Source organism: Rhinoraja longicauda, chromosome 3 (assembly GCF_053455715.1).
Source record: "Rhinoraja longicauda isolate Sanriku21f chromosome 3, sRhiLon1.1, whole genome shotgun sequence".
NCBI lineage: Eukaryota > Metazoa > Chordata > Chondrichthyes > Rajiformes > Arhynchobatidae > Rhinoraja > Rhinoraja longicauda.
This window is the reverse complement of record NC_135955.1, coordinates 96,344,781-96,368,294: the sequence shown is the minus strand read 5'-3', so window position 1 is coordinate 96,368,294 and position 23,514 is coordinate 96,344,781. Positions and strand designations below refer to the sequence as shown.

The 23,514-nt window shown below is 48.4% G+C and overlaps 1 protein-coding gene across 12 annotated transcripts in view; it reads left to right on the top strand.

Moving 5' to 3' along the window:
* The window catches only part of LOC144592200 (sorbin and SH3 domain-containing protein 2-like), a 369,491-nt gene that overhangs the window by 253,212 nt on the left and 92,765 nt on the right, over positions 1-23,514 (top strand). For all 12 annotated transcript variants that reach the window (XM_078396703.1, XM_078396699.1, XM_078396698.1 and 9 more), the window contains 2 exons: positions 6,342-6,528; positions 12,746-12,860. In XM_078396703.1, coding sequence (XP_078252829.1) covers positions 6,342-6,528; positions 12,746-12,860 — 302 coding nt within the window. The remainder of the gene's footprint in view (positions 1-6,341; positions 6,529-12,745; positions 12,861-23,514) is intronic.

Sequence of the window (23,514 nt, the reverse complement as noted above, 5' to 3'; positions counted from 1 at the left end):
GAAAATCGCCTAATGACTAAGACATCGAAAATAAGTTTTTAATATCGACTTATATTAATACTGTGTGGGTAGCACGCAGTTTACAACACAGCGGTATGAACATTGAAAGTATTTATTCACAAAATGCTGGAGTAACTCAGCGGGTCAGGCAGCATCTCGGGAGAGAAGGAATGGGTGACGTTTCGGGTCGAGACCCTTCTTCAGACTGATGTCAGGGGGGCGGGACAAAGGAAGGATATAGGTGGAGACAGGAAGATAGAGGGAGATCTGGGAAGGAGGAGGGGAAGAGAGGGACAGAGGAACTATCTAAAGTATGAACATTGACTTCACTAACTTCAGATAGTTCCTCTGTCCCTCTCTTTCCCTTCCCCTTCCCAGTTCTCCCACCGGTCTTCCCGTCTCCGACTACATCCTATCTTTGTCCCGCCCCATCCCCTGACATCAGTCTGAAGAAGGGTCTCGACCCGAAACGTCGCCCATTCCTTCTCTCCCGAGATGCTGCCTGACCCGCTGAGTTACTCCAGCATTTTGTGTCTACTTTATATTAATACTGTGTTAACTAATGGGAATAAAGTGGTACTAATACTTCAAATACTATGAAAATTCATTGATTCTTTGCTAAGTAGATGGTTTTCCCACAAAGATTTTTCTTTAATGCGTGACTTGTGACTTGTGCTTTACACCAACAAAATGAAGCATTTTACTGAAAAGACCACATTGGCCAAAAAAAAAGGAAATCTTACAATGTTTAAGAAAGCAAACTGAATTTATTTCAAGTGGGCTTGTGTACAAAAACAGGGATGTAATGCTGAGGCTCTATAAGGCGCTGGTAAGGCCACATTTGGAGTATTGTGAGCAATTTCAGGCACCATATCTGAGGAAGGATGTGCTGGCTCTGGAGAGGGTCCAGTGGAGGTTTACCAGAATGATCCCAGGAATGAGTGGGTTAACCTATGATGGGCGGCACGGTGGCGCAGCGGTAGAGTTGCTGCCTTACAGCGAATGCAGCGCCGGAGACTCGGGTTCGATCCTGACTACGGGCGCCGTCTGTACGGAGTTTGTACGTTCTCCCCGTGACCTGCGTGGGTTTTCTCCGAGATCTTCGGTTTCCTCCCACACTCCAAAGACGTACAGGTATGTAGGTTAATAGAAACATAGAAACATAGAAACATAGAAAATAGGTGCAGGAGTAGGCCATTCGGCCCTTCGAGCCTGCACCGCCATTCAATATGATCATGGCTGATCATCCAGCTCAGTATCCCGTACCTGCCTTCTCTCCATACCCCCTGATCCCTTTAGCAAAAAGGGCCACATCTCACTCCCTCTTAAATATAGCCAATGAACTGGCCTCAACTACCTTCTGTGGCAGAGAATTCCACAGACTCACCACTCTCTGTGTGAAGAAATGTTTTCTCATCTCGGTCCTAAAAGACTTCCCCCTTATCCTTAAGCTGTGACCCCTGGTTGACCCCTGGTTGACTGGGTAAATGTAAAAATTGTCCCTAGTGTGTGTAGGATAGTGTTTATGTGCGGGGATCGCTGGGCGGCCCGGACTCGGTGGGCCGAAGGGCCTGTTTCCGCGCTGTATCTCTAAATCTAAAAAAAATCTAAAATGAGTATTTGTCGGCACTGGGCCTGTACTCGCTGGAGTTTACAAGAATGAGGGGGGACCTAATTGAAACATACAGAATAGTGAAAGGCTTGCGTAGAGTGGATGTGGAGAGGATGTTTCCACTAGTGGGAGAGTCTAGGACCAGAGGTCACAGCCTCAGAATTAAAGGACATTCTTTTGGGATGAAGTTGAGAAACGTCTTTAGTCAGAGGGTGGTGAATCTGTGGAATTCTTTGCCACAGAAGGCTGTGGAGGCCAAGTCAGTGGATATTTTAAAGGCGGAGATAAATAGATCCTTGATTAGTACGGGTGTCGGGGGTTGTGGGGAGAAGGCAGGAGAATGGGGTTAGGAGGGAGAGATAGATCAGCCACGATTGAATGGCAGAGTAGACTTGACGGGCCGAATGGCCTAATTCTGCTCCTATCACATGTTGATGAGGTTTATGAAGTCTGAGTGCCCTGGGTCCTCTCTGATGGGTGTGGGCAAAGAACATCGGAAACCCTGTCTCACTTTGTCCCTGTCAAGCCATGGGAGGAATGAACATGATGCAGCAAAAAGGTTTTACAAGTTAAGGACTAAAGTAAGTTTCTGTGATAGAGTCTTAGAGCCATGCAGCATGGAAATTGGATTTCAGTTTAATGTACACAACTTATTCATCGTGTATGGCAGAGGGCTGATTTAGACTGTACACTTCAGAGATACAGCGCGGAAACAGGCCCTTCGGCCCACCGAGTCCGTGCCGACCAGCGACCCATCATAGGTTAACCCACTCATTCCTGGGATCATTCTGGTAAACCTCCTCTGGACCCTCTCCAGGGCCAGCACATCCTTCCTCAGATATGGTGCCTAAAATTGCTCACAATATTCCAAATGCGGCCTTACCAGCTCCTCATAGAGCCTCAGCATTACATCCCTGTTTTTGTACACAAGCCCACTTGAAATAAATTCAGTTTGCTTTCTTAAACATTGTAAGATTTCCTTTTTTTTGTGGCCAATGTGGTCTTTTCAGTAAAATGCTTCATTTTGTTGGTGTAAAGCACAAGTCACACATTAATTTGAAGTATTAGTACCACTTTATTCCCATTAGTTAACACAGTATTAATATAAAGTAGACACAAAATGCTGGAGTAACTCAGCGGGTCAGGCAGCATCTTGGAGAGAAGGAATGGGCGACGTTTCGGGTCGAGACCTTTCTTCAGACTGATGTCAGGGGGGGGGCGGGGGCGGGACAAAGATAGGATGTAGTCGGACACGGGAAGACCGGTGGGAGACCAGCGATCGCCCCGCACACCAACGCTATCCCACGCAATCGGGACAATTTACAATTTCCAGAAGCCAATTAACCTGCAAACCTGCACGTGTTTGGAGCGTGGGAGGGAAACCGGAAATCCTGGAGAAAACCCACGCAGGTCACGGGGAGAACGTGCAAACTCCGTACAGATGAGCGCCCATAGTCAGCATCGAACCCGGGTCTCTGGCGCTGTAAGGCAGCAACTCTACCGCTGCGCCACCGTGATGCCCTTAATTAGTTTGATTAATACATTGCTGTGAAATGGACAGGCTGTGAATTTCCCTCGTCGATCTTTGCTTCCACAGCAGCGTCTTCTGACACGGAAGAAAACCCAATTAAAAGATTCTATCCTATTCCTTTGGTGAATTTAGACGAGAGAGCAAGTAGATATTTATGGGCTGATGTCTCAGGACTTAGGTTCGGCCGCATTTGGAGTATAACTATAGACAATAGACAATAGGTGCAGGAGGAGGCCATTCGGTCCTTCGAGCCAGCACCGCCATTCACTGTGATCGTGGCTGATCATTCTCAATCAGTGCCCCGCTCCTGCCTTCTCCCCATACCCCATGACTCCGCTATCCTTAAGAGCTCTATCCAGCTCTCTCTTGAATGCATTCAGAGAATTGGCCTCCACTGCCTTCTGAGGCAGAGAATTCCACAGATTTACCACCCTCTGACTGAATTTTTTTCCCCTCATGTCCGTTCTAAATGGCCTACCCCTTATTCTTAAACTGTGGCCCCTGGTTCTGGACTCCCCCAACATTGGGAACATGTTTCCTGCCTCTAGCGTGTCCAACCCCTTAATAATCTTATACGTTTCGATAAGATCTCCTCTCATCCTTCTAAATTCCAATACTAGCTGCTTCTGCATTGGTGTAGCACCCTCCCCTCCCACTCCTCCCCTACCCCCTTTCCGCCCCCACTCCAACCCCCTCAACCCCCCCTTATTCTCCCCGTACCCGTGCAGTTCTGACACAGGAAGGGTGTGGAGGCTTTGGAGAGGGTGGAGAGGAGGTTTTCCAGAATGATGTCCGGATTAGTGGGTATTAGCGACAGGGAGAAGTTGAACAGACTTGAATTGTTTTCTCGAGAACGCCGGAGATTGAGAGGAGATCGGATGGAAGTACATAGAATTATGAGACGGGGAAGCAAATAGAACATCTTTTTTCCCCAGGGTGAAAATATCAAAAAATAGTGGGCATAGCGTTCAACTGAGAGGGCCACACCTGCACCTATTGTCTATTGTCTAATGACAAATTTTGAAGGAAAGATGCAAGCCAATTTCTTTCACATAGAGGGTGGTGGGACCCTGGAACGCGCTGCCAGTGATGGTGGTGGAGGCAGATACAAAAGCAGAGTTTTTCTGGAGTTTTGTGTGCAGTTTTGGTCTCCTCATTTGAGGAAGGATGTCCTTGCTATCGAGGCAGTGCAGCGTAGGTTCACCAGGCCAATCCCCGGGATGGCGGGACTGTCATACGAGGAAAGATTGGAAAGACTGGGCTTGTATTCACTGGAGTTTAGAAGGATGAGAGAGGTTCTTACGGAAAAGTATAAAATTATAAAAGGACTGGACAAGCTGGATGCAGGAAAAATGTTCCCAATGTTGGGGGAGTCCAGAACCAGGAGCCACACAGTCTTAGAATAAAGGGGAGGCCATTTAAAACTGAGGTGAGAAGAAACTTTTTCACCCAGAGAGTTGTGAATTTGTGGAATTCTCTGCCGCAGAGGGCAGTGGAGGCCAATTCACTGGATGAATTTAAAAGAGAGTTAGATAGAGCTCTGGGGGCTGGTGGAATCAAGGGGTATGGGGAGAAGGCAGGCACGGGTTACTGATTGTGGATGATCAGCCATGATCACAATGAATGGCGGTGCTGGCTCGAAGGGCCAAGTGGCCTCCTCCTGCACCTTGTTTCTATGTTTAAAAGGCTTTTGGACCGGCACATGAATATGGAAGGAATGGAGGGATATAGACAATAGACAATAGACAATAGGTGCAGAAGTAGGCCATTCGGCCCTTTGAGCCAGCACCGCCATTCAATGTGATCATGGCTGATCATTCTCAATCAGTACCCCGTTCCTGCCTTCTCCCCATACCCCCTGATATGGACCACGTGCAGGCAGTGGAGAGCTGAAGTCTAGTTTTGTTTCGTTTATTGTCGTGTGTACTGAGTTACAGTGAAACCGTTTTTGTTGCGTGCTAACCAGTCAGCGGAAAGACTATACGCGAATACAATCGAGCCGTTCTCAATCAGTACAGGTTTTAGGATGAAGGGAATAACGTTTGGTGCAAGATAATGTCCGACTAAAGATAGTCCGAGGGCCTGGAATGAGGTAGATGGGAGGTCAGGACCTCGCTCCAGTTGTTGGCGGGATGGTTCAGTTGCCTGATAACAGCTGGGAAGAAACTGTCCCTGAATCTGGAGGTGTGCGTCTTCACACATCTGTGCCTCTTGCCCGATGGGAGAGGGGAGAAGAGGGAGCGGCCGGGGTGCGACTTGTTTCGAGCCTCCCCCTGTGCTGTACTTAGTTTAGTTTAGAGATACAGCGCGGAAACAGGCCCTTAGGCCCAACCGAGTCCGTGCCGACCATTGCGATCCCCACACACTAACACTACCCTACACACACAAGGGACAATTTACATTTATACCAAGCCAATTAACCGACAAACCTGTACGTCTTATAGACAATAGACAATAGGTGCAGGAGGAGCCCATTCGGCCCTACGAGCCAGCACCACCATTCAATGTGATCATGGCTGGATCATTCTCAATCAGTACCCCCGTTCCTGCCTTCTCCCCCTGTCTTGGGAGTGTGGGAGGAAACTGGAGATCTCGGAGAAAACATCACCTAGTGGTCACCCCCAAGAACAACACCAGTCAATTGTAGTGCAAACCTTAGGGATTGTAACATCTAGTCCTACTAATCAATCTAGTTTTAGTTTAGAGATACAGCGCGGAAACAGGCCCTTCGGCCCACCGGGCCCGCGCCGCCCAGCCATCCCCACACACTAACACCATCCTACACCCACTGGGGGACAATTTTTACATTTACCAAGCCAATTAACCTACAAACCTGCACGTCTTTGGAGTGTGGGAGGAAACCGAAGATCTCGGAGAAAACCCACGCAGGTCACGGGGAGAACGGACAAACTCCGCACAGACGGCGCCTGTAGTCGGGATCGAACCCGGGTCTCCGGCGCTGCATTCGCTGTAAGGCAGCAACTCTACCGCTGCGCCACCGTGCTGTCCCCTTCAGTGTTCAGTACTGTTCAGTGTTTTAAACATATTTTGAGGTGTATCTGAATAAAAGTGTGATGTGTGTGTGTGTGTGTGTGTGTGTGTGTGTGTGTGTGTGTGTGTGTGTGTGTGTGTGTGCATCCAGTGCAGAGTATTTATATAACTAATTCCAGATGGACCTCTTTCTTTGTGTTGTGCCAGACTACCACAGCTCATACACCTCTGTCCAGGCCCACCCACCTCCCAGGACGCACACCTACCGACCTTTAACCAAAAGCATCTCGGACAACGGCGTGGAGTTCTACAAGGATTCGGCCCCTTTGCCGCCACCACCTCCTCTCCCCCTGCCCTCACAACCAAGACTGCGCGAAGCAGGAGTCAAGGAAAGGTACGTTGAGTTCAGTTTATTGTCACATGTACCGAGGTACGGTGAAAAACATTTTGTCGTGTACCAACCAGTCAGCGGAAATGTGGCACGGTGGCGCAGCGGTCGAGTTGCCGCCTCGCAGCGCCGGAGACCCGGGTTCGATCCCGACTACGGGTGCTGTCTGTACGGAGTTTGCACGTTCTCCCCGTGACCTGCGTGGGTTTTCTCCAGGATCTCCGGTTTCCCCCCACGCTCCAAAGACGTGCAGGTTTGTAGGGTAATTGGCTTGGTATAATTGTAAATTGTCCCTAGTGGGTGTTGGGATAGTGTTAATGTTCGGGGATCGCTGGTCGGCGCGGACCCGGTGGGCCCAAGGGCTTGTTTCCGCGCTGTATCTCTGAACTAAACTAAACTAAACTAAGATACGTGTTTACAATCGACCATCCACAGTGTGCAGATAGATACATGATAAAGGGGTTGGGACATTTTGCTGTTGGAGTAGAGATTTAAAAGTGTGGAGTGATTGTAACACAGATCGACAGAGTTGCCTGGGTTGTGCGCCATCTTGGATCTTAGGTATTGAAAGAAATCTAGAGGCAAGGAAGTGCAGATGCTGGTTAATAGACGAAAGAATACAAAGCGCTGGAGTAACTCAGCAGGTCAGGCAACATCTCCGGAGAACATGGATAGGCGACATTTCAGTTCGAGACCCTTCAGCGGCACGATTGCGCAGCGGTAGAGTTGCTGCTTCACAGCGCCGGAGACCCGGGTTCGGTCCTGACCGCGGGTGCTGTCTGTACAGAGTTTGTACGTTCTCCCCGTGGCCTGCATGGGTTTTCTCCAGGGTCTCCGGTTTCCTCCCACACTCCAAAGACGTGCAGGTCTGTAGGTTTAATTGGCTTCTGTAAATTGTTCCTAATCTGTGGGATAGAACTGATGTCTAGTGATTGCTAGCCAGCACGGACTCAGTGGGCCGAAAGGCCTGTTTCCATGCTGTATCTCAAAAACTAAAAATTAAACAAAATTAAGAATGGAGGACTGAATAATCAGTGAGGTTTCGGGCTGAGACACCTCTTCAAACAACCTCTTCAGGGCCTTTCGAATTATTCGAGGAAGGATAGATGGATTATTCAAGATCATTGACCATGAAAGTCAATTGAGGGTGCCGTTATTTGCTGCAATGTTTTCAGTTTTTTTAGTTTAGAGATACACCATTGGAACAGTGCGTGTAGGAATGGAACTGCCGGTGCTAGTTGGTACTGGAGAAAGACACACAGAGCTGCAGTAGCTCGGCAGGACAGGCAACATCTCTGGACAGAAGGTGTAGATGACCTTCCGGGTCTGAACAAGCATCCGTCTGACACGCTCCGTCTGCAGTTACCTTGTTTGTACTATCAGATAATATCTGGAAAGGGGACCCGGGAGGGGGAGGGGGAGGGGGAGGGGGACCGCCAATGAGGGAGGGGGGCCGCCGAGAACTAAAGGAGACCCCAAATGGAAGGTGTTAAAAATGGTTTGTGTTAAAATGGAAAGACTTTGTAACTTTGTTGGTGCCCTTTAGGTGGCGACTCTTTGCATACCCTGGGTCTGGGATACAAAGAACATCATTGTGACTTGTCATAGGTGACAATGAAGCATCATTCATTCATTCTTTCATTCATTCTTTCTTTCATTCTTTCATTCATTCTTTAATTCATTCATTCATTCATTCATTCGTTCATTCCTTCATTCATTCACTCATTCATTCTTTAATTCATTCATTCATTCATTCATTCGTTCATTCATTCATTCATTCATTCATTCATTCATTCAATCATTCATTCATTCATTCATTCACTCATTCTTTCTTTCATTCATTCATTCATTCCTTCTTTCATTCATTCATTATTTCTTTCATTTTTTCATTCATTCATTCATTCATTCATTCATTCATTCATTCATTCATTCATTCACTCACTCATTCTTTCTTTCATTCATTCATTCATTCCTTCTTTCATTCATTCATTCTTTCATTCATTCTTTCATTCTTTCATTCATTCTTTAATTAATTGATTAATCCATTCATTCATTCATTCATTCATTCATTCATTCATTCATTCTTTCATTCCTTCATTCATTCTTTCATTCATTCCTTCATTCTTTCATACTTTCATTCATTTATTCTTTCATTCTTTCATTCATTCTTTCATTCATTCCTTCATTCTTTCATACTTTCACCAATTCATTCATTCATTCCTTCATTCTTTCATACTTTCATCAATTCATTCATTCATTCTTTCATTCATTCATTCTTTCATTCATTCATTCAATGAAGAACCCATTAGTTGCGTTCCCTTGACATCTGCTCCCATTCCCCATCTCCCCGGGGCATAACTGCATTCAGATTCCCTTGGGCGTCACCTCTTCACCCCAACATCCAACATGTCAACATTCACCATTTCTGCTGGCTCCAATGTGATTCCACCACATTATCCCCCTTCCCTCCCTGCCCTGATGCAAGGGTCACGAACCAAAATGGCGACTGACACCTTTGGCCTTCAGCAGCCAAGTTCTTCCAAGTTCTATTTAAAAAAAAAATTTAAATCCAGATTCCAACATCTGGCAGTCTTTTTAGTTTAGTTTACTTTAGCTTAATTTAGAGATACAGTGTGGCAACAGTCTCTTTGGCCCACCGGGTCCGCACCGACCACCGATCCCCGCACATTAACAATAGACAATAGACAATAGGTGCAGGAGGAGGCCTTTCGGCCCTTTGAGCCAGCACCGCCATTCAATGTGATCATGGCTGATCATTCTCAATCAGTGCCCCGTTCCTGCCTTCTCCCCATACCCCCCTGACTCCGCTATCATTAAGAGCTCTATCCAGCTCTCTCTTGACAGCATCCAGAGAATTGGCCTCCACTGCCTTCTGAGGCAGAAATTCCACAGATTTACAATTCTCCGAGTGAAAATGTTTTTCCTCATCTCAGTTCTAAATGGCCTACCTCTTATTCTTAAACTGTGGCCCCTGGTTCTGGACTCCCACAACATTGGGAACATGTTTCCTGCCTCTAACGTGTCCAACCCCTTAATAATCTTATATGTTTCAATAAGATCCCCTCTCATCCTTCTAAATTCCAGTGTATACAAGCCCAGTCGCTCCAGTCTTTCAACATATGACAGTCCCGCCATTCCGGGGATTAACCTAGTGAACCTACGCTGCACTGCCTCAATAGCAAGAATGTCCTTCCTCACTGCCTCAATAGCAAGAATGTCCTTCCTCAAATTTGGAGACCAAAACTGCACACAGTACTCCAGGTGTGGTCTCACTAGGGGTGTGTACAACTGCAGAAGGACCTCTTTGCTCCTATGCTCAACTCCTCTTAGACAATAGACAATAGACAATAGGTGCAGGAGTAGGCCATTCAGCCCTTCGAGCCAGCACCGCCATTCAATGCGATCATGGCTGATCACTCTCAATCAGTACCCCGTTCCTGCCGTTTCTTGTTATGAAGGCCAACATGCCATTGGCTTTCTTCACTGCCTGCCGTACCTGCATGCTTCCTTTCAGTGATCGGAAACTTTCAGCGCGGAAACAGGCCCTTCGGCCCACCTAGTCCGCGCCGACCAGCGATCCCCGCACATTAACACAATCCTACGCACGCTCGGGACAATTTGCATTTATGCCAAGCCAATTAACCCGCAAACCTGCACGTCTTTGGAGTGTGGGAGGAAACCGGAGATCTTGGAGTTGGGATGGAACCCGAGTCCCTGGTGCTGGAAGGCAGCAACTGTACTGCTGTGCCACTGTGCCACCCTGAGTCCACGCTCAATCTGTCTGTCCATCTCTCCCTCCTGCACACACACAAGATGCACACGCATCAAATGATATCCTGGGCAACTCAATATTTGAAATATATACGCACCCCCCCCCCCCCCCCCCCTCCAACCTTCCTCCTGCCACTCTCCTTCCTCTGGCTTCACAATCCGCCACGCTTCAAACGTGCGGCACGGTGGCGCAGCGGTATTGTTGTCGTACAGCGCTTGCAGCATCAGAGACCCGGGCTCCATCCCATCCGCGGGTGCTGTCTGTACGGAGTTTGTACGTTCTCCCCGTGACCTGCGAGGGTTTTCGCCGAGATCTTCCGTTTCCTCCCACACTCCCAGGTTTGTTGGTTAATTTTGCTTGGCGTAAATGTAAATTGTCCCTAGTGCGTGTAGGATAGTGTTAGTGCGCGGGGATCGCTGGTCGGTGCGGACTCGGTGGGCCTGTTTCCGCGCTGTATATCTAAACTAAACTGAACTCTACTTAACTCAGCTCAACTGTCTCACACCGTCCGTCCTTCCTTCGTCTCTAGTCTTTGGTCCAACCATCTGCCTATCAACAACCCCCCTCACCTGCATCCACCTGTTACCTGCCACACTTTGTCCCGCCTCTCCCCTTTGCCGACTTTTTTCTCCCCTCTCTACAATCAGTCTGAAGTAGGGTCATAGAAACATAGAAACATAGAAAATAGGTGCAGGAGTAGGCCATTCGGCCCTTCGAGCCTGCACCGCCATTCAATATGATCATGGCTGATCATCCAACTCAGTATCCCGTACCTGTCTTCTCTCCGTACCCCCTGATCCCTTTAGCCACAAGGGCCACATCTATCTCCCTCTTAAATATAGCCAATGAACTGGCCTCAACTACCTTCTGTGGCAGAGAACTACCTTCTGTGTCTCGACCTGAAAACGTCGTCCATCCATGTCTACTGGGTGGTGCAGCGGTAGAGTTGCTGCCTCACAGCATCAGAGACCCGGGTTCAATCCTGACCAAGGGTGCTGTCTGTACGGAGTTTGCACGTTCTCCCCGTGACCTGCGTGGGTTTTCTCCGGGTGCTCCGGTTTCCTCCCACACCCCAAAGACGTGCAGGTTTGTAGGGTAATTGCCATGGTAAAATTATAAATTGTCCCGGGGGGATCGCTAGTCGGCGTGGACTCGGTGGGCCGAAGGGCCTGTTTCCGCGCTGTATCTCTAAATTCTAAAGCAGAGAACATACTGCCTGACCCGCTGAGTTTAGATTTAGATTTTTTTTTAGATTTAGATTTAGAGATACAGCGCGGAAACAGGCCCTTCGGCCCACCGAGTCCGCGCCGCCCAGCGATCCCCGCACATTAACACTATCCTACACACACTAGGGACAATTTTTTAAAACATTTTACCCAGTCAATTAACCTACAAACCTGTACGTCTTTGGAGTGTGGGAGGAAACCGAAGATCTCGGAGAAAACCCACGCAGGTCACGGCGGGAACGTACAAACTCCGTACAGACGGCGCCCGTAGTCGGGATCGAACCTGAGTCTCAGGCGCTGCATTCGCTGTAAGGCAGCAACTCTACCGCTGCGCCGCCGTGCCGCCCCGACGAACACAAAATGCCGGAGTATCTCAGCGGGTCAGGCAGCATCTCTGGAGAGAGGAGGAGGAATGGGAGACGTTTCGGGTCTTCAGACTGAAGAAGGGTCTCGGGACCGAAACGTCGCCCATTCCTTCTCTCCGCAGATGCTGCCTGACCCGCTGAGTTACTCCAGCCTTTTGTGTCCGCCAGCATCTGCAGTTCTTTCCTGCACAAAGGATATGAATCCGCAGGTTAAATATTAAATATGAATCCATGAATCCTTGCTCCCCCCTGCCAGCCCTTATAGCTGAACCTGGCCATGACATCACCCCAGTATTATGATGCCATTGATAGGTCAGCAGAATAGTTTAACCTTTCAAGCTGCTCTGAAATCATTTTACTTGATTGCAGGTTACGATGTAGTTCTTCCATTAGTTATTGCTGATCAATTTTGTTCTATCATGTTATTTATTGAACTGTCTCTCTTTCCCTGCCATGGTGTGGTTAAGTCCCCTCGTGTGTGCTGATGTAGGACAGTAAGCTTGGCGCCTGAACCCCTTTGTATGCCCCCCTTCACTGGGAAAAAAAATTGTGGACTTAATCACAGCCAGAGATTGTGCTAGCTAGATTAACGATAAGTTTTTTTGCTATCATGTGAGTACACCTGCCAGTTCCATTGCCAGTGCACCTCCTCGAAGGTGATCCTCATGGGTAGCTCGTGCGTCTGTTCACTGGGGTTGACGGGGAGGATTTGTGGGGGGCAGCCTTGAGGTGGAGTCCTGGGGTGGTGCAGCCTCTCGCTCCTGCCTGCGGGCTCAGTTGTTTGGCAAGGGGTTTGCGCGTGAAAGCTGACGGATTTCTCCTCTCGCCCTCTCGGCTAGGAATGAGTGGGATCCTCCTGACAGAAAAGTGGACACGCGCAGATACCGGTCTGAGCCACGCAGCATATTTGAATATGAGCCGGGAAAATCATCCATCCTAGAGCATGAACGGCCGGTAAGAACCTTCGCCTCACATCCGCCTCCTGTTGCGCCCGCGGTCAACGCACGTTCTGGGGCAGCTCTGCCCGCAGGTTCCCTTCGATGGCGGGGAGTTCACTACCAGTGACGGGACCGTGCGTCGCTGGTAATGGCCTCCCCAGTGCTTTGGGCGGCCGCGGTGGCGCAGCGGTAGAGTTGCTGCCTTACAGTGACAGAAACCCTGGTTCGATCCCGACTGCGGGCGCCGTCTGTACGGAGTTTGTACGTTCTCCCCGTGACCTGCGTGGGTTTTCCCCAAGATCTTCGGTTTCCTCCCACACTCCAAAGACGTACAGGGTTTGCAGGTTAATTGGCTGGGTAAATGTAAAAATTGTCCCTAGTGTGTGTAGGATAGTGTTAATACAATACAATACAATATATCTTTATTGTCATTGTACAGGGGTACAACGAGATTGGGAATGCGCCTCCCATACGATGCAATAAATTAATTAATTTAAACAACAACAACCCAACGAAACAAATTGTAACAGTTTTAAGACAGAATAAAGTGCAAGTAGATCTGTGCCGGTTCACTGTGCGATGTGACCATCCGGCTCAGCAGGATCGGTTCATAGCAGCTATGGCCCTGGGGATGAAGCTGTTCCTGAGTCTGGAGGTGCGGGCGTAGAAGGCCTTGTATCGTCTGCCCGATGGAAGGAGTTCGAACAGACTGTTGCAGGGGTGTGAAGAGTCTTTGTGGATGCTGGTGGCTTTCCTGAGGCATCGTGTGTTGTAGATGCCCTCCAAGGCTGGTAGCTGTGTTCCGATGGTCCTCTGAGCTCTATGGACTACCCGCTGAAGAGCTCTCCTCTCTGCCTCCGTGCAGCTGAGGTACCACACAGGGATGCCATGTGTTAGGATGCTCTCTATGGTGCAGCGGTAGAAGGTGGTCAGCAGCTGTTGGGGTAGACCAGACTTTTTCAGTGTTCTCAGGTAGAACAGTCGTTACTGTGCCTTCTTGCGGGGATCTAATGTGCGGGGATCGCTGGGCGGCACGGACCCGGTGGGCCGAAGGGCCTGTTTCCGCGCTGTATCTCTAAACTAAACTAAACTAAAACTATCCACCTAACTCGTTTCCCTCTGCCCTGACTCCCCAGTCTGAAGACCCGAAACGTCACCTATTCCTTTTCTCCAGAGATGCTGCCTGACCCGTTGAGTTACTCCAGCTTTTTGTGTCTATCTTTAATTGGTGAAGTGGTTTGTTCTGAGCACACCACTCTCTGTGTTCAGAAAAATTACTTGCCTTTGCAAATATCCTTTCACGTTTCCTCCACTCACCCTAAAGCTCTGCTCTTTGATATTTGACATCTTCCTCCCTGTGAAAATAACTCTCACCACCTACACTATAATTTAGTTTAGTTTAGAGATACAGCGCGGAAACAGGCCCTTCGGCCCACCGAGTCCGCGCCGACCAGCGATCCCCGCACACTAACACTATGCGACACATGCTGGGGACAATTTACATTTACACCAAATCCAATTAACCTGCAGACATGTACGTTAGAAGGATGAGAGGAGATCTTATCGAAACGTATAAGATTATTAAGGGGTTGGACACGTTAGAGGCAGGAAACATGTTCCCAATGTTGGGGGAGTCCAGAACAAGGGGCCACAGTTTAAGAATAAGGGGTAGGCCATCTAGAACTGAGATGAGGAAAAACTTTTTCAGTCAGAGAGTTGTGAATCTGTGGAATTCTCTGCCTCAGAAGGCAGTGGAGGCCAATTCTCTGAATGCATTCAAGAGAGAGCTGGATAGAGCTCATAAGGACAGCGGAGTCAGGGGGTACGGGGAGAAGGCAGGAACGGGCTCAAAGGGCCGAATGGCCTCCTCCTGCACCTATTGTCTATTGTCTATTGAGTGTGGGAGGAAACGGTGGATCTCGGAGAAAACCCACGCAGGTCACGGGGAGAGCGTACAAACTCCGTACAGTCGGGATCGAACCCGGGTCTCCGGCGCTGCAATCGCTGTAAGGCAGCAACTCTACCGCTGCGCCACCGTGACCGCCCATTTCTTTTAACTCTATCAGGTCCACCCTCGCCATCTGACTCTCTGGAGAAAACATTCTTAAATTTGTCCAGCTACATTTGCCCTTATAGAGGTCTGCAAAATTATGAGAGGGATAGATTGCGTAAAGGGACAATGCTTTCTGGTAGAGACCTTTGTGATTTTAACTTATTGATGACAACTGGTGCCTGAATAACTTCATAAAGTTCTAGGGGCAGAATTAGGCCATTCGGCCCATCAAGTCTACTCCGCCATTCAATCATGGCTGATCTATCTCTCCCTCACAACCCCATTCTCCTGCCTTCTCCCCGTAACCCCTGACACCCGCACTAATCAAGAATCTATCTATCTACACCTTAAAAATATCCATTGACTTGGCCTCCACAGCCCTCTGTGGCAATGAGTCCCACAGATTCACCACCCTCTGACTAAAGAGATTCCTCCTCATCTCCTTTCTAAAAGGTATGTCCGTTTATTCTGAGGCCGTGTCCTCTGGTCCCAGACTCTCCCACTAGTGGAAACATCCTCCCCACATCCACTCTATCCAAGCCTTTCACTTTTCGGTAAGTTTCAGCCAGGTCCCCCCCTCATCCTTGTAAACTCCAGCGGAGTTCCCCTCCCAGTTAAACTTCGATAAGGATGGAGGTTAGTACGTATCTGCTTCCTTTTAAGGAGGCCATTTAAAACTGAGGTGAGAAAAAAAAATTTCACCCAGAGAGTTGTGAATCTGTGGAATTCTCTGCCACAGAGGGCGGTGGAGGCCGATTCACTGGATGGATTTAAACATAGGAACATAGAAAATAGGTGCAGGAGTAGGCCATTCGGCCCTTCGAGCCTGCACCGCCATTCAATATGATCATGGCTGATCATCCAGCTCAGTAGCCTGTACCTGCCTTCTCTCCATACCCACTGATCCCTTTAGCAAAAAGGGCCACATCTAACTCCCTCTTAAATATAGCCAATGAACTGGCCTCAACTACCTTCTGTGGCAGAGAATTCCACAGACTCACCACTCTCTGTGTGAAGAAATGTGTGAAGAGAGTTAGATAGAGCTCTAAGGGCCAGTGGAATCAAGGGATATGGGGAGAAGGCAGGCACGGGTTACTGATTGTGGATGATCAGCCATGATCGCAATGAATGGTGGTGCTGGCTCGAAGGGCCAAATGGCCTCCCCCTGCACCTATTTTCTACGTTTCTATGTTTCCTTTGTCTGGTTGGTGGAGATTCAATTCGGGCAGTTAGTGTTGCGCTCTGTTCATGAGCCTGGTGGTTCAGTATAGTTGAGTTTACTTTATTGTCACGTGTACTGAGGTACAGTGAAAAGCTTTTGCGGCATGGTTGTTGGTTTGCTCGTTGGGAAGAGGCTGTTCTTGAACCAAGTGGTCACGGGGTTTATCAGACTCTTAATTCAACTTCCCCATATTAGGAGTGAAATGAAATTTGCTTTCAAGAGAGAGCTAAATAGAGCTCTTAAGGATAGCGGAGTCAGGGGGTACGGGGAGAACGCAGGAACGGGGTACTGATTGTGGATGATCAGCCATGTCTTTTAGGACCGGATGAGAAAACATTTCTTCACACAGAGAGTGGTGAGTCTGTGGAATTCTCTGCCACAGAAGGTAGTTGAGGCCAGTTCATTGGCTACATTTAAGAGGGAGTTAGATGTGGCCCTTGTGGCTAAAGGGATCAGGGGGTATGGAGAGAAGGCAGGTACGGGATATTGAGTTGGATGATCAGCTATGATCATATTGAATGGCGGTGCAGGCTCGAAGGGCAGAATGGCCTACTCCTGCACCTATTTTCTATATTTCTGTGTTTCTCTGATCGCATTGAATGGCGGTGCTGGCTCGAAGGGCCGAATGGCCTACTCCTGCACCTATTGTCTATTGTCTACGTGAGAGGGTGGCCAGGGTGGTGTGGGTCTGTGATGCCTCTGACTATCCTTTAGGGGGCAGCACCTCCTGTAGAACCCTTCGATGGTGGGGAAGTCATTACCAGCGATGGACTGGACATTACAATGCTGTTTTCTAGATTCCCGAGGGAAGATTTCAGAAGTTTATGTTCTAGGTATAGAATTAGGCCATTCGGCCCATCGAGTCTACTCCACCATTCAATCATGGCTGATCTATCTCTCCCTCCCAACCCCATTCTCCTGCCTTCTCCCCCGTTACCCCTGACACCCGCACTAATCAAGAATCTATCAATCTCCACCTTACAACTATCCACTGACTTGGCCTCCACAGCGTCTGTGGCAATGAACTCCAGAGTTTTACCGCCTTCCGACTAATTTCTTCTTTATACCAATAAGATAGTGTTTCTGATAAGTTTAGTTTAGTTTATTGTGTCGCATGTACGAAGATACAATGAAAAGCTGAAGAAAGATCCCCTAACGGTGAATCCCTAAAAATCCCTTGGACAGATTCATGGATGGGAAAGGTTTTGAGGGGATACGGGCCAAACATGGGCGAATGGGGCTAGCTTAGATGGGACACCTTGGTCGGTATGGACGAGTTGGCCTGAAGAGCCAGTTTCTGTGCTGTATGACTACATCGCCTAATTTACTGCGGAGTGTCTTGTTGTTATGTAGCTCCAACATACAGATGGCAGGAGGAGTGAGTGGGTATGGGCCATTCTTAGTCACCTGTGTGGCCATGTGCGGCCACACACGTGACCAGTCATATTTGATCTCCGAACGTTGTCAGCATAACATGTAAAAATTTCACTTGATAAACTTTGACATATATCAGTCACATATACAGTACAAAACAATATACCTGTAATGCTTTCGGAATTAGAAGAGACTAGACCAAGTGGACCCGTTGGGCCCAAACCTCTCCTGCATTGGTGCAGCATCCTCCCCTCCCCCCCTCCCCCTTCCCCCCTCCCTCCCTCCCCCTCCCCTCCCTCTCCCCTTCCCTCCCTTCACCCCGTCCCCCTCCACCCTCTTCCCCTTCTCCCTTTCACCCCTCCCATCTTCCCCTTCCCCCCTCCGTTCCTCCTCCCTCCCCCTTCCCTTCCCCTCCCCCCTCCCTCCACCCCCACCCCCTCCCCCCTTCCCCTCCCCTTCCCTTCCACCCCACTCCAACACCCTCAACCCCCCTTATCCTCCCTCCTCCCCCCCCTCACTCCCCTCCCTCCCCCCTCCCTCCCTCCCTTGGAGATAGATTTAAACTTTAAAATGTGAATAACTTTAAAAATATAACACCGATTTCAATGAAACTTCTTCCATTAGCACCAAAGGGATGATGGTGAGTAAGGCGGGCCTAAAATTGTCGCGCTATCGTGTACCGTTCATGAACAAATAAACAAGAGTTTTAGTAGGTAGGTGCTCTCCAAAATGTTTCACATTTGTGGTCACACACGTGACTAAGAATGGCCCATATTTGGTGAGTCAATGATTTGCCTTTTATAGGTACAAAAACATGGAGTATCTCAGTGGGTCAGACAGCATCTCTAGAGAAAAGGAATAGGTGATGTTAAGGGGGTCGAGACTGAGGTAGGGTCTCAACCCAAAATGTCACCTGTTCCTTTTCTCCAGAGATGCTGTCTGTCAAACTGAGTTACTCCAGCTTTTACTGTCTCTCTTCAGTTTAAACCAGTTAATCTGCAGTGCCTTCCTACACATAATGATTTGCTTTTGATGTCTAGTTCAGTTTAGTTCAGAGATACAGTGCGGAAACAGGCCCTTTGGCCCACTGAGTCCGCGCCGACCAGCGATCCCCGCGCACTGACACTACCCTACGCACACTGGGGACAATTTAGAATTATACTGAAGCCAATTAACCTACAAACCTGTACGTCATTGGAGGAAACCGGAGCACCCGGAGAAAACCCTCGCAGGTCACGGGGAGAACGTACAAACGTACAGACAAGGGCACGTAGTCAGGATCGAACCTGCGTCTCTGACGCGGCAAGTGCTGTAAGGCAGCAACTCTACCGCTGCGCCACCGTTGCGCCCTGTGTTCTTGCATTCAATTCAGAGGGACTACTCTGCCAGACTTTTGATATGTGACTTGGGAAGTAGTTCTGCAGAGTGAAAGGTGACAAGTAATTATTAGCCCAACAACGTAAACACCTAACCAGAAGGTTATTGAACCGTACCAGTGCTTGTTCACTTCAATGCTTTGTTGGCCTTTCCAAATCACAAACAGTTTGGAGTTGTGGTAAATAAATCTTGCATTCCTATTCAGAACGGGTGACTGATGTGAAAGGGGACGTACAGCGTACAATAAGATCTGGTTGTCCTGGTGCATCAGTCACTGAAAGAAAGCATGCAGGTACAGCAGGTAGTGAAGAAAGCCAATGGAATGTTGGCCTTCATAACAAGAGGAGTTGAGTATAGGAGCAAAGAGGTCCTTCTGCAGTTGTACAGGGCCCTAGTGAGACCGCACCTGGAGTACTGTGTGCAGTTTTAAGCTCCAAATTTGAGGAAGGACATTTTTGCTATTGAGGGCGTGCAGCGTAGGTTTACTAGGTTAATTCCCGGAATGGCTTGTATACACTGGAATTTAGAAGGATGACAGGGGATCTTATCGAAACATATAAGATTATTAAGGGGTTGGACACGTTAGAGGCAGGAAACATGTTCCCAATGTTGGGGGAGTCCAGAACCAGGGGCCACAGTTTAAGAATAAGGGGTAGGCCATTTAGAACGGAGATGAGGAAAAACCTTTTCAGTCAGAGAGTTGTAAATCTGTGGAATTCTCTGCCTCAGAAGGCAGTGGAGGCCAATTCTCCGAATGCATTCAAGAGAGAGCTGGATAGAGCTCTTAAGGATAGCGGAGTCAGGGGGTATGGGGAGAAGGCAGGAACGGGGTACTGATTGAGAATGATCAGCCATGATCACATTGAATGGCGGTGCTGGCTCGAAGGGCCGAATGGCCTCCTCCTACACCTATTGTCTATTGTCTATTGACCCGCTGAGTTACTCCAGCACTCTGTGAAACGTCACCTATCCATGTTCTCCAGAGATGCTGCCTGACCTGCTGAGTTACTCCAGCACTCTGTGAAACGTCACCGATCCATGTCCTCCAGAGATGCTGCCTGACCCGCTGAGTTACTCCAGCACTTTGTATCTTCGTTTTATAAACCAGCATCTGCAGTTCCTTGTTTCTACAGTCCGTTGTCAAAGTTTTAACTATCAATTCTTCAGCTCCCTCCTCCTGACCTATTGCTTATTTTACACACTAATACCATGTGTGTCTCCTCTCAGTCCATGAGACAAATGTAAGATGACAGGCAACTATTAACTGGAGTAAATGCCTTCTCGTAGACAGCTCACATTTCTTTGTACACAGTAGCTGAGTGCCTTCAGGGCAAAGCGGTCCCATCCATTAACACCGTCCGACACATTCAATGATAACAGCAAAGGATGTCTAGCATCACTTCAATGCAGAGCACTAGGGAGGTGTAGCTATTTGATAATTCTTTCACAGAGGGGAGATACCAGCATGGATCGTCAGTCTGAATAAGAGTCTCGATCTGAAACGTCAGCCATTCCTTCTCTCCAGAGATGCTGCCTGTGCCGCTGAGTTACTCCAGCATTTTGCGTCTTATCGACTAGGATGGATAGCAGGTTGGCTGGACGTCAGAAGGCAACGAGTGGCAATAAAGGGGGGGTTGTCTGGTCGGCTGCCAGTGACCAGCGGAGTTCCGCAGGGCTCGGTGCTGGGGCCGCTGCTCTCCACGTTGTATATTAATGACTTGGACGAGGGGATTGAAGGCCTTTTCGGAAAGGTTTGCGGATGGCACGAAAATAGGTGGAGGGGCAGGTAGTGCAGAGAAAGCAGGGACTCTGCAGAAGGACGTGGACAGGTTGGGAGATTGGGCAGAGAAGTGGCAGATGGAATATAGTGTAGCAAAGTGTGGAGTCATGCACATTGGCAGTAGGAATAAAGGCGTAGGCTATTTAGTAAATAGGGAGATCTTCGGTTTCTTCCCACACTCCAAAGACGTACAGGCATGTACTGTGGGTTAATTGGCTTGGTAAATGTAAAAACTGTCCCTAGTGGGTGTAGGATAGTGTTAGTGTGCGGGGATCGCTGGTCGGCGCGGACCCGGTGGGCCGAAAGGGCCTGTTTCCGCGCTGTATCTTTAAACTCTAAACTAGAATTAATGTAGTTATTCCCAGGCAATTTGACTGCACGTAGACACATAAATCGGTGCATAAAAACCAAAAACGATCCCCTGTGTCAAATCTTTCACCTCCTTTCAGATGATCTCAGTTCTACATTCGTCCGTGAATGTGATCATTTTACAAAGAATTAGATATGGGCTGAATATATTGCATTTCCCTGAATAACACATTTAATCATTGTTAAACACAATAGAAATGATTCTTATCTCCAAGGTCATCAACAGACCTCCATTTTGGATTTCAATGCCAGCCATTATTTTGCTTAGGCACTACAGTATAATCTGAAGAAGGGTCTCGACCCGAAACGTCACCTCTCAAGAGATGCTGCCAGACCCGCTGAGTTACTCCTGCATTTTGTGCCCATCTTCGGTGTAAACCAGCATCTGCAGTTCCGTCCTACACATTATAATTTTATTTATTATTTTCTGATGTCTAGCCATCTAGATTTAGTTTTTAGTTTTAGAGATACAGCGCGGAAACAGGCCCTTCAGCCCACTGAGGCCGTGCCGACCGGCGATCACCCCGTACACTAGCAGTACCCTACACACCTGCACGTCTTTGGAGTGTGGGAGGAAACCCGAGCACCCAGAGAAAACCCACGCAGGTCACGGGGAGAACGTGCAAACGTTGTACTGATTGAGAATGATCAGCCATGATCACATCGAATGGCGGTGCTGGCTCGAAGGGCCGAATGGCCTACTCCTGCACCCATTGTCTATTGTCCTTCATCTTCCTGACACTGAGGGAGAGGTTATTGTTCTGACACCACGGCACTAAGTTCCCTCTCTCCCACCTGTACTCCATCTCGTCATTGGTCGTGACTCGGCCCACCACAGTGGGACAGTGTCGTCTGCAAGCTTGCTAATGGACTTGGGAGTGCTGGAGCAGGATTCCCAGAAGGTTCATCTGCAAGTCGAATCAGTAGTAAGGAAGGCAAGCGCAACGCTAGCATTTATTTCAAGAGGGCTTGTATACAAAAATAGGGATGTAACGCTAAAATAGGCTCTATTAGGCCGCATTTGGAATCTTGCGAGCAATTTTGGGCGCCATATCTGAGGAAGGATGTGCTGGCTCTGGAGAGGGTCCAGAGGAGGTTTACAGAATGATCCCAGGAATGAGCAGGTTTAACCTACGATGAGCGTTTGTCGGCACTGGGCCTGTACTCGCTGGAGTTTAGAAGAGTGAGAGGGGACCTTATTGAAACGTACAGAATAGTGAAACACTTGGATAGGGTGGTGAATCTGTGGGATTCTTTGCCACAGGAGGCTGTGGAAACCAAGTCAATGCATATTTTTAAGGCAGAGAGATAGATTCTTGATCAGTACGGGTGCCAGGGGTTATGGCGAGAAGGCAGGAGGAATGGGGTTAGGAGGGAGAGATAGATCAGCCATGATTGAATGGCGGAGTAGACTTGATGGGTCGAATGGCCTAATTCTGCTCCTATCACTTATGACCTTATGACTGTGAGCTGAATTTGGCCATACAGTCTTGAGTGGAATTATTTGCCACTGATGGCTGTGGACTCATGAGTTTAGTTCGGGGTCTACTTTATTGCCACGTGTACCGAGGTACAATGAAAAGTTTTTGTTGCATGCTAACCAGTCAGTGGAAAGACTATACATGAATACAAATTAGATATCCACAGTGTACCGTTACATACAATACAATACAAGATATCTTTATTGTCATTGTACAGGGGTACAACGAGATTGGGAATGCGACTTCCATTCGATGCAATAAATTAATTAGCTAGTCAGTATTAATTTAAACAACCCAATGAAACAAATGACAACAGAATATAGTGCAAGTAGATCTGTGCCGGTTTGCTGTGCGATGTGACCATCCGGCTCAGCAGGACCGGTTCATAGCAGCTGTGGCCCTGGGGATGAAGCTGTTCCTGAGTCTGGAGGTGCGGGCGTAGAAGGCCTTGTATCGTCTGCCCGATGGTAGGTTCGAACAGATTGTTGCAGGGGTGTGAAGAGTCTTTGTGGATGCTGGTGGCTTTTCTGAGGCATCGTGTGTTGTAGATGCCCTCCAGGGCTGGTAGCTGATAGTCAAGTTATTGGGTATTTTTAAGGTACAGAAGTGTGAAAACGCACACCTCCAGATTCAGGGACAGTTTGTTCCCGGCTGTTATCAGGCAACTGAACCATCCTACCACAACCAGAGAGCAGAGCTGAACTACTATCTACCTCATTGGTGACCCTCGGATTATCCTTGATCGGAGTTTGCTGGCTTTACCTTGCACTAAATGTTATTCCCTTATCTTGTATCTATACACTGTGAATGGCTCGATTGTAATCAAGTGTTGTCTTGCTGCACACTGGTTTGCTCGCAACGATAGCTTTTAGCTAAAGTGATACAGCGTGGAAACAGGCCCTTCAGCCGAACTTACCCACACCGGCCAACAATGTCCGAGCTACACTAGTCCCACCTGCCTGTGCTTGGTCTATGTCCCCTCCAAACGTCCTATCCATGTACCTGTGTAACTGT